We start from the raw sequence: 12,332 nt of genomic DNA, 5'->3' as shown, positions 1-12,332 counted from the left end.
GTCAAGGCTCAATTCTCACAACAGCCGCAGGAGGTTCATTCCCTTAGGCGGGTGATTTCTGCCATCCACAGCTTCCAGGAGCAAGACCTCCTTCCCTACGGAGGACATGGACATTACATGCCAATAGCTAGCATGACCAGTCACAGGAGAGAATACCCCATCCCCACCCTCAAGTCTCTGACTCTTTTAAGTCAGGCGTGCTCTTTTCCTGCAAGGACAAAATACCTTCATAATGGCTAGAATGTAGAGGTGGTCATTTTTGGAGAATGACTGTGAAGTCTTAGGGAGCACCTGGCAGCAATACCTGGGGATATGAGGTCTGATTTCTTTTCATTTGATTTATTGTTGTCAAATTTTCCTAAGAACAGTGACAGGTTTTTTTCCGCACGAAAGGCAGATCATAACATATAGGACATACAGGTTATATGGTATTTAGACAGAGTGAAGCATACAAGGTTCCAGCTGCACACAAAAGCAAGATCAACATTAGATTTGAAATTAGAGAGAGAGGTCCATTCAGCAGTCTAATAACAGCAGGGAAGAAGCTGCTCTTGAACCTGTTGGTACATGTGTACAATCTTTTGCCTGATGCAAGACATTGGAAGAGAGTATAACCAGGTTGGAAAGGGTCTTTGATGACATTTGCTGCCTTTCTGCAGGCAAAGAAACATACGTGGAGTCCATGGATAAGAGGTACCAGCATGCAGAAGACTGAGTGACATTGCAACATGTGTTGTCCTTAGGAGAGCTACTTAGTACAGCACTAAGCAAGGCAGCATGGTCATGTAAGGTGCTATACTGCCAATTTGCCATGACCTTCCAAAGACAAGAATCCTCTTGTTGTACTGAATCCAGGTTAAGTCACATTCTCATTGCTGACTGCTTTGGCCACTCTGATTCATACAACCTTGAGATGCTGTCCTCACAGGTTTTTTCTCCATTCCCATGGTTTCTGCAGCCTGAAAAACCCACGTGCTGTGGTCTTCTCTGATCAGTGTAATTACAAAAATCAACACTTCATTTGACAGATTGTTGCATCATTCTGACCTCTAAGTTGTCAGGTAGCCCAGAGAAGGGATGCCATTTGGTTTGCTCTGATAAAGAACAGTCATACGTGCATGGTGTCTGATTCAAAGAAAAATGGACCTGCCAATGCAGCAGAGACTAAGGAAGGGAGATTCCAGTTGTTTTGCTTACCTAGGAGAGGTTGAGTGTTTATTGCTGATTCAGATTCTAATGAGCATTTGCAGCAGCGAAGAACAATGACTCCTCCTAAGACAGAGTCTTCATGGGCAAGGAATGGTGAACCTACAAATGAACCAAAGAAAACACTTTAATTAACAGAAACCTGCAGATGATTCAAACTTGACATTTCATCAGTCTTCCATTTTCAACTCAACATTAATTGCTTAACATTTGAGATCGTTCACACTCAGCTATTTTGCACAATGAAGCTAATATGCTGTACACTGCCCAGGTTAGGCTTGAAGGAAAGCGGAATTAAAACTACAGCATGTTAGCTTAAGCATTACCTTTTTGGTGTAAAGTTGGATACAGTTTCCCACTGAAATAAAGATCCAGGAAAAGAACAACGTTAAAGTATGCAATCTTTGGTTGCAGGAAGAGCAACTCATATTCCGCTTGGGAACCCTGCAGTCCGATGGTATCAATGTGGATTTCACAAGCTTCAAAATCTCGCCTCCCTACCCATTGCAACCCAAAACCAGCCCAGCTCGTCCATACCTCCCTAACCTGTTCTTCCTCTCACCTATCCCCTCCTCCCACCTCAAGCTGCACCTCCATTTCCTACCTCTAACCTCATCCCATCTCTTTGACCTGTCCATCCACCGCAGACTAACCTATCCCCTCCCTACCTCCCCACCAACACTCACCTCTACAGGCTCCATCCCCACCTTTTTAACTTGTCTTTCTCCTCTCCACCTATCTTCTCCTCTATCCATCTTCGCTCCGCCTCCCCCCTCTCTCCCTATTTATTTCAGAACCCTCTCCCCATCCCCCTTTTCTGATGAAGGGTCTAGGCCCAAAATGTCAGCTTTTGTGCTCCTAAGATGCTGCTTGGCCTGCTGTGTTCATCCAGCTCCACACTTTGTTATCTCGGTTTCTCCACCATCTGCAGTTCCCATTATCTCTGATACAAAGGGGCAGTGATCCAGGGTTGCTTCCACACACTGCCTTCCAGGGTTGCATTGATGAGGTAGATGGTAAGAGTGATGGGCAAGACTTATGTGCAATTACTTAGCAACTTTCAATGGATTTTTTTTTAACAAAACTATTACTTCAGCAAAAATAGACTAGCAGGATACAAGACAAAAACCAATAGATTTCTGGAGGACAATGATGACATGGGATAGAGAGAATATGCAGGAAAGTGGTATTGAAGTCAATGATCTCCCATGACCTAAAGTATGATACAGTAGGCTCTAGTGGCTGATGGCATACTCCTGTTCCTTTAGTACATCACAGTACAAATATTCAACATCTCACTTTTCAACAGCAAAAGAAGTCTGAATTGTACACTTAAATGCTATAACAAATTCACCAACATTGCTGAACAATGCTGGGTACTTACCTAATTCCAAAAAGAAAAACTTTAAACATATCAACATATGAAACTCAAAACTGCTACTTTTTAAGTCAGTATTTTGAAAAGAAAGAATGGTTAATGATCATTCTTCGCTTTTATTAATTAAACTGATGTGTAAAAACATTTAAGCTTTAAATAGAATGGGTGGTTACAAGTAATTGGCTGAAAAGGGATTATGGAGATTGACATTGTGAGTGAGCTGAATTAATAACAGTTATTAGCCTAGGGTGTTTCAGTACACTTGTCATTTCAACTTTGCATTCTACTGAATCATCAGAATAGTTAGTTTTCCTAGCCAGGTCCCTTTACCTCAACAATTCTGGCCAATTAAATGTCATCCACCTCCAAAAATATCACAGTCACTGTATTTAAAACTAAAATCATTAACAACTTGACGAAAGGGGTACTCTGCCACTGATGAAACTACATCTTTCTTACTTTTATTTCATTCATATTTGATTTTCTTTAATTCAACTTTCTCATTTTCTTATCAAGCTACATTACCACAGCCACTGCTTTATAGACATCTGAAGCCATGGTTGGGCTGTTGTCCACAGAATTTCTTAAATAGCTTTAAAATTACTTGGTAACTTACTGAAGATCACAATTCAAATCACAGTGGTTATAGGTTCAAATCCAAGTACTAGGTACAATTTATTCCACCACCCACAATGTGCAACAATTTCAGGGTTTCTCATCCAGGAAGGTGGGTGGGAAACTTTGTGGAAATGGTGTCTCCTGTGATCAAGTCGATCAACCGTTGAAAACCGAGAGTCCTCTCCAATGAGAAAATCGCATTGGAGCTCAAAGAGAAATCAAAAGGCTATTCTGCTGATTAATTAAAAAATGGCTGAAAAAAAGCGTCATATAATCATAAAACACTACAGGAGGCCATTTAAGCCATCAGGCTATGCAAGCCCTTTGCTAGAACTATCCAATCAATTTCAGTCCTTATTCTTTGTTTAGAGCTCTGGAAATTTTTTATTCTTTCAATGTATTTGTTAAAAACAAAAGCTAAAAATTAAATCCAAGTTTAAGTATAGATTAAAAGTAAATTGCATTCTGAAATATGATTTTAAAGCAGATGAAGTAGACAAAACAAATTCACAGAGAAATCCAAATGATAGCCATATAGTCCAACTCGTTCGTGCTGAACATAACTAGTCCCACCCGCCTACTCCTGGCCCATATCCCTCCAAACCTTTCCTATTCATGTACCCATCCAAATGTCTTTCAAACAATGAAATTGTGCCCACATCCACCACTTCCCCTGGAAGTTCATTTCACATACAAAACATCATCTGTGTAAAAAATTTGCCCCTCATGTCTTTTTTAAAAATATCTGTCCTGTCATCTTAAAAATGTGTTCCCAGTCTTAAAAACCCCCATCCTATTGAAAAGACACATTTTCTCCAGCTAAACCCTTCAGTTTTGTTTTATAACTTCTCTCAGGTCGCCTCTCAACCTCCTAAGCTCCAGTAAATTAGAACCAGCCTATCCAGCCTTTCTTTATAACTGAAACATTCGATATCCAGCAGCATCCTGGCAAATCTCTTCTGAACCCTCTTCCAGCTTAATAATATTCTCCATATAACTGCTACCAAAATTGGACACTATTCTAGAACAGACCTCACCAATATCCTGTACAATCTCAACGTGACGTCCCAACTCCTATACCCAAAAGGAGTGAGCAATGACAGCAAGCATGCCATATGCCTTTTTAAGCACTCTGTCTCTATGTAATGCAAACTTCAAAGAATTATGGACCTGAATGCCTAGTTCCCTCTGTTCTACAACAGTACTTAAGGCCCTGCATGAACTGTATAAGGCCTACCCTTGCTTGTTGTACCAAAATGCAATACCTCACATTAAGCCAGATCGAATTCCAGCTGCCATTTTTTCAGTCCATTGACCCATTTGATCAAGATCCCTTCATAATCCTAGAAAACCTCAGTCACTGCCTATTATGCCCACAAACTTACTAACCATCCGCTCTATGTTCTCATCCAAATCATTTATATAAATGACAAGAGAGAACCCAAAACTGATCCCTATGGAACACTGCTGGTGACAGATCTCCAGTCCAAAAAGCAATCCTCCAGCACTATTCTGTCTCCTGTTGTTAAACCAATTACGTATCCAACTGGCAAGCTCACCCCAAATCCCATGTGACCTAACTTTACTAATTAGTCTACCAAGTGGAGCCTCAGAGGCTTTACTGAAGTCCAAGTAAATGTCATTTACTGCTCTGCCCTCTTCAATCTTTTAGATAACTTCCTCAAAAAAAAATCCCAAATATTAGCAATTGCCGAAGTAAATCTGCAAAATTTGACACAGCTGCACAAAAAGACAGAAAAACATGTTGGAGGATTGAAGGTTTCAAGGAGTACCTTGGAAGACAAAAAAATAGGGTTGTCAATTGTGATCAATACATTCCTGGAAGATCTCATCACATGCCTTGCCCCCCATATTTCTGCCAATACATCCAACCTTGTGACACATTACTGTCCTATGCAATTTGGAAAGCAAAGTGACTCATTGTCCGATTGGATGATGCTTTATCATCAGCCGAACACAGCCTCTTTCAAGCACCTTGAATATTTTTAGATCCAGTGAAGAGAAAATGAAAAATAAAATGCTCCTGAAGGTTCTTGTCTGAAGCTGCACACACTACTGTCCTGTAGATTGAGTCTTCAGGAATTGAAGATCAATGTCAGTCCTCAAGGGTCGGCACCCTAGTAGAGAAGGTAAGAGTGCAGAGCTGCCCAAGAGTGGTACAGTGGCCCAGGGAAAATTGCTCTGCCATCCCAAACCACACCTCTCCCTCACCCATGCTCTCTAGCTTTTCCTGTCATCCCATGAATGAAGATCTCCAATCTCCTTTACATTAATGATGCCTCACTATCTTCAAACGCAACAGGAAATGAAACAAACAATTATAAACCTAGCTGATGTTATTAGTGGACAACTCAGATCCCAGACTCAAATTAGGTTTGGTAGATCATATCCTTGGCTTTTATTTAATGAGGTGGTCTTTCCAGGCAACATAAAGTGTCCAATGATGTAGGCTTGGTTTCAAAAACAAGAAAAAAATTACTGCACAGAAGATAAAATAGAATAATCTAAATTACTGACATACAACAATTTGAAAAAATTCAAAAAGGCAGTAAAAATATAATCCCATCTATCCCAACACTATCACTTTATAATCTTCAAACAGCAGAGGCAGGGTTCACTTCCTTGTTACATCTATAGGTTTAAGTTAACTGTTTCCTTTAACTCCTAGTCTTGAGAGATTGGTAACCTCTTCCTTGAGCATTCATACAACTGAGATTAGTCTTTCTCAACTTTAAATAACCCTTTTTCCCCTAAAAAAACAAATAAAACTCCTGATTTTCTAAATTTAAAACAAACTAATGCTCTCCAACTCTCTGTCCAGTTGCACAGCTCTCAATGCACATTAATTCCCATCATCAACACAGGGGCTCTCTTTCGTAAAGGTTTAAACTAATATCTCAAAATACCGACAAGTTGATCACTAAATGCCCTCCTACATAACTGACTGAAACCTAGAGAGTGGCAGAACTATAGAACGTGCTGCCTGAAAAAATGGTGGAGACAGGTACTCATCTAACAATTAAGGAGTATCTGGCCGAGGACTTAAAATGCATAGTAGGCAATAAACCAAGTACAGGAAAATTGAATTAGTATTGTTTGGTGTTTTCTGGCTGGCATAGACATGGTGGACCAAAGGACCTGCTTCTATGCTATATGACTCTATTCCTATGTCACTCGTTCAAAATCCAAACTCTAGCATGAAATGATACCACTGCATGTACCTATATCAACACAAATTTTACATTACAAAAGGTCACACATGCCACTCATCAATTCAAAAGTCACTCCATTCTGACTTCTGGTTTCTACAGGTCCCGTAATAGGCCCCCCACCTTCAAAATGGGTGTGTGAGTGGTTATCCTGATTTGCACTACTTGAAGGACTGTTTTGAGAAATAGAATTCAAGAGCTTAGAGTGTTAACAGCTGAAGGCATGGTCAATCATGGAATCATTAATTATCTGCGTAGTACAAGAAGCGAAAGCAAGCAAAGCTCAGATATCTCAACAGTTGTAGCAGATTAAAGATTTAGGAAAGGGCAAGGCCATGGAGAGATGTGAAAACACGGATGAGAAATTTACGTTTAGGCCTTGCTTAACTGGGAGCCAATATTGGTGAAAGGAAGATGATAGGTGAGTGGAACATGGTGTAAGTAGGGACTGCTGAGGTGAGTGAATTATTTTGGGAGCCACGTTTAGTAAGGTTAAAAAGAGAATGTGGAAGGCTGGAAGGTGTGAATGAGAATGGAGAGTGTTTGCAAAAACAAGAATGAGGTTTACAGGAGATGAGCTGTGGCAGGGTAAAACTGAGTAGGTGGTGGGAGGTAAAATTAGATGACCTGGTGGCATGGACACACAGCTGCAAGATTATCTTGGGGTCAAACATGATTTCACAGTCATGAAAAGTATGCATCATTCTCAACCAGTTTCTGGGGAGAGGAATGGAGGTAACAGTTAGAAACAAAGTATTAAGCAAGAGAACCAAACAATGACTTTAGTCTTTCCAAATGTTAACTGAAAGAAATATTGGTTCATCTTCTGTAAGATGTTGAGCAAGCAATATGACAAAACAAAAATGAAAAGAACTGCAGATGCTGGAAATCAGAAACAAAAACAGAAATTGCTGATAAAGCTCAGCAGGTCTGGTAGCATCTGTGGAGAAAAATCAGTTAACGTTTTGGGTCCAGTAAACCTTCCTCAGAACCAATGGTAGCTAGGAAGAATATGCCAGTATAGGAATGTGAAGTTAAAAGATGCAATGATGAGATACACTAAGTGTTTTCAGCATACGTGTGGAACTTAAATGTTTTCAGATGTGGTTGTCAAGGGGCAGCATGCAGATGAAAAATAAGAAGGGTCAATGAACATTGGAGACATTAAAGGCAACAGCACAGGAATAGGAAGCAGGAAGAAGCCATTTCAAATTATTTTCTGGCTATGACTAGATGGATAAGAATGCAATCAAAGGAAAGCAGTCCCATCTAAAAGGATGACAGTGGAGTGATATTTGAGGAGAATGGCATGGTCATAGAGTCATACAGCACAGAAACATTCAGTTTGGTCCAACCAGATCACGTTAAACATAATCCGAAATTAAACTAGTTCCCCCGTTGGCTCCTGGTCCATAACCCTCCAAACCTTTCCTTTTCATGTGCTTGTTTAAGTGTCTTTTAAACATTGTAACTGTGCTCACATCCACCATTTCCTCAGAAAGTTCATTCCACATGCAAACAACCCTCTGTTTGAAAAAAATTGGCCCCCCTTGTCTTTTTTTAAAAAGTCTCCTTCGTCTCAGCTTAAAAATGTCCCCCCTAGTCTTGAAATCAGCCATACTATTAACTCTATCATGATTTTATAAAATTTCTATAAAGTCGCCTCTCAACCTCCTACACCCCAGTGAAAAAAGTCCCATCCTTATCTCGCCTTTCTTTATAACTCAAACCTTCCATATCCAGCAACATCTTGGTAAATCTCTTCTGAACCCTCTCCAGCTTGATAATATCCTTCCTACAACAGGGTGACCAGAACTGGGAACAGTACTCCAGAAGGGGCCTCACCATTGTCTTGTACAACCTCAAATGACTTTTCAAAGGATGGAGTGAAGAAGACAAGCTTGCTAAATGCCTTTTTAAACCAATTGGTCTATATAAGAAGGTTGCAGGCAAGTTAAGAAAGAAAATAAGTTTGCTTTTGTCACAGTCAGAATGGACTTCATTTTGAACTTTGTTAACAGCCTTTGAGGCATTGAAGGGGGACAGAAATCAGATTAAAGGCAGACAACAACAGAAGTTTAGATGAGATAGGCATAGATTTGTGTAAAGCTCAAATTAAAGCTAAAACATATGCTATTAAAACATAACAAGCAGGTAGGAAGAATTGTGGTCAGTGACTTAGCAGAAGTAGGCTTCATGGACAAAATGAACTCAGAAACCATGAGGGGTGACGGGAAACAAATTAAAGGTTGCAAGTTAAGGTCATGATAATGTACACAAATCCACTTGCCACTGCCTTACTTGGCTAACACCCAGGAAGACAAACCTCCAGAAAAAGTACACATGCAAAGATTATTATTTTCCACTTCACTACTTTCCCACATCCTTCGAGTGAGTGGAAAATTGCTCATGTCGGCTCTCCATAATTCAAATTTACTGCTGCAAAGCTAATACACCAAGAGCAGCTGTTGTATCAATAACTGGAGAATTGGACATTAAAGAGCTCTTAAACGCTGTCCTTCTAAAAGCAAAATCTAGGACACTTCAAATTACAATTTGCACTTTGTTGCCTCCCTTTTCTTACCTTTCAGTAATGTTACAAATTAAGGCATGGTTTTTCCTAATATCTTCTATAAAATGGGAGGACTGGATGGTCAGGCACCCACATGGTTTTGTTGGCCTTGAGAGCTCAGTCCTCCTTCAGGCTTTTCAGTAACAGAGGTCCAACCTGTTTGTAACGGCCATATTATGCAACATCCAGAAAACTGTTACAACTCAGGAATTGCATGTTGGATAATAGTGCAGAGCTCTCCTCTATCTGCCCAGAGCCCAGAAATAAGACCCTCAAGTTCAGATGGTCTGTTGTACAATGATTCAGATAGCACCTGAAAGTCTCATTGAACTGACTTTCAGCAATTCTCATATTCTGAAAACGGCAGCAAATCTGTCACGTTCTGGTGGATGAGCAGTGTAGTTATCCTGGAAGGAATGCATCAAAGTTACTCTCCAGGGACATGTAAAATGGCTAGAATCCTTCATGGTGTCTAAATTTTGGCAATTAAATCCCTACCTGTTCCTGATTAACTAAGCATTAAGATGGAAACTGTATAGTTCTATAGGTGATATCAACAGCAATCCGCACTTCCAGGAATCCTACTGTTCAGACAAAGTTGATGGTGACTTTTCAGGATTCACATGAAACTGAAGTAAACTAATGAATGTCTGAACAGAACAACCATACATGCCTGAATACAACAAACAGATGACTGATGTAACTAACGTCACTGGGAAGCATCCATATGCATTAAAGTTAAGGAAGTTATCACCTCCAGAACCAAAGTGAAGAAGGCTGTACGTTAAGCTCAACAGTTTGCATTCTTGACAAATTGCATACAAATGTTAACTGAAAGAAATATTGGTTCATCTTCTGTAAGATGTTGAGCAAGCAATATGACAAAACAAAAATGAAAAGAACTGCAGATGCTGGACAAGCAGCAATGCAACCTTCTTATAAAACTGTGGCTGAACAAAGAAAGCAGTTGTTTGCTTGTCTTTACTAATGGCTCAACATATCTTCGTAATTCACACCAAATTTGCCTTTTAAGGTCATTGTTCATGACTGTCCCAATTACAGACACAACAAAGCCAACAACATCTGCAGAAATGTACACAGAAGGGTAAAGCTTGAAAAGTTGTACCAATGGGACTGCTGCTGACAAGGGAAAAACCTTAATTTCACACTGGGTTTTTTTTGTCTAAGCCAGTGGAAGTGGGAACAGTGGTGGATACCAGTTTGGTTAACCTGTAAAGCGTTATCATACTTCTGCTGCCACTTGTTCTCGAGCCTGATGAAGTATGAAAATCAACGCCAACTCTTTTCTCAATACTAGGTTTATTTTACAGAATGCATCATTAAATTTGTTCATTTCCAACCTACACCCAGGGTATCTCAGTAGCCTCTATTTATACTATTTTAATGAAACCAATTAAACCAAATTAAACTAAACAGGAGCCAGTCCTTTAAAAGGGACACTGCAATGAAATTAATTTTTAAAAAACTCAAATTAAATTAAATTCGACTCTGTCTTGGGGATTATGTATCCAGACTATAGTGCTCAATAGTCACAGAAGGCCTTAAGTACACCTGTGGACAGCGTGTATTCCAGGGACGCCTGAACACAAAACAACTATGGACGAGGTTCTGAAGCAATCTCCAAATGCTCTAGGTACTGAATTAAACAACGCCCCTCATTTGTGCATCTTGTGATACAGTAAACTTAGCATCTACACCCACATGATAAGTCTTCGGACTCCCCTACTCTGAATCACTGAAAACCATGCAACACTCCAGTTTTTTCAATGCACTTAGAATGGTTTCAACAAAACCTACTCTTTCCCTCTCCATATGTTTTCACAATGTCCTTAATTTTGCTTCAGGATTCTGAGTTGCCTCAACACAGGTCTGATTTTACACAGCATTGATAACTAGCCCCAAGCAAATTCACAATGGCATTCATCCATCTTAGCTGTAAAACACAGCTGTCCAAGTCAAGCACACAAACTAAGCAGAACTACATAGCAGACACAAATCTGTGATTAATTTTTGATCTTTCCAGACCACCAGTAAAAATAAAACTGATCTTTAAAAATTGTGCATTCTACAAATCAGTCTTCATTTTGTTCCAAACTTGTGCTCTTTGATTTTGATCCTGAAACGTTCTTACATTCAATACAAGACAAATGGTATAGGTTGCAAAAAGTTCCCATGTTTCAGACGGTAATTGCTGGCCATTTGGCAGAGAGGATATGAAAAAGGGATGGTAAAAGGCTAAGGTAGAAAGATAAAAGGCAAATTTAGGAATTCACCTAAAGAAAACTGCACCTTAAATCAGAAGTAACCAATTACCTACTTTAGTTACCTTTATTCTAACTATATTCAAGATCAAATTATTTAATCTACTCTTTCAGAAAGAAAGCATCAAATTCTCTTAAACATCATGCTTACGCAATATAAAAGGTTAGTGTGCCTCTACAGCAGCAGTTTACTTTTAGGAGGTTCATATCATATTTATGAAATTTAGCAAATTTATTTATCATATTTAGTAAATTTAGGAAATATTTAAAGAAGAGTGTTTTGAAAACAAAGTACATATATAATGAAATACGCAACTAAACAGGATTTGGAAAGTATGTTTTGTTTTTTACCCAATTTCCAAAATATTTTCCCCAACAACAAAAGCTTAAATTTGCCCAAGAAAAATATTTACTCCCCACACCCTCCCTCACCCAAATTTAGCCCAATGCTGTTGCATGCTGCTTTAAAACTATACAAGTGATAAACATCTGCCATCAGTTTGTCTGTCACCTGCTGCTTAAAGAGCTCAGAATGTCAATGCCAGGCATTCCCAATTTGGCCAGAGGCCCACAGCTCCCGCAAGGATTCAGATCTAAATTGTAAACAGGATGCTGGCTGCTGAAGGCGAGAGCTACAATCAGTTGCTCGCAGGGCAAATGTAACCAAGCTGCTTTCTTGCCTGCTGGCTACATCCATTGTCCTGCCAAGCTATTCTTTCAGGTTTGCTGACAGCCTGTTCATTTGTTGGATGGCATCCCTTTGCTGGAAGACAGTAAAGAAGTGACTGTGCAGCTTTGATCTCAAAGCACTTATGAACAGCAACAACAAAAAATGCATCTGCATTTAACGAAATGTTTTGCTGGCATATGAGCCTTCAGATCTTGACTATGAAACAAAGTCTGTGCACTGAAAGGCAGTTACAAAATGTAGGACATTTGAACTACTTCTGAGGCAAATTTTATTGGGTTTGGTATTTCAAAATAGGCAGTGGCAATAAGTACTGATGCTTTGCCATTATATCAAAACATATTCCTGTAAACATAAT

General features: G+C 39.5%; 1 protein-coding gene across 4 annotated transcripts in view; it reads right to left on the bottom strand.

The window, feature by feature from the left end:
• The window catches only part of tasp1 (taspase, threonine aspartase, 1), a 101,385-nt gene that overhangs the window by 18,195 nt on the left and 70,858 nt on the right, over positions 1-12,332 (bottom strand). For all 4 annotated transcript variants that reach the window (XR_007248151.2, XM_048536686.2, XM_048536689.2 and 1 more), the window contains one exon: positions 1,198-1,308. Coding sequence is in view for 3 of the 4 variants with exons in the window: in XM_048536686.2 (XP_048392643.1) it covers positions 1,198-1,308 (111 nt within the window). In the remaining variant the exon portion in view is untranslated. The remainder of the gene's footprint in view (positions 1-1,197; positions 1,309-12,332) is intronic.

This window comes from Stegostoma tigrinum, chromosome 9, assembly GCF_030684315.1.
Source record: "Stegostoma tigrinum isolate sSteTig4 chromosome 9, sSteTig4.hap1, whole genome shotgun sequence".
Lineage (NCBI taxonomy): Eukaryota > Metazoa > Chordata > Chondrichthyes > Orectolobiformes > Stegostomatidae > Stegostoma > Stegostoma tigrinum.
Note: the sequence above shows the minus strand (reverse complement) of the source record. Positions and strands in the feature narration are given on the sequence as shown.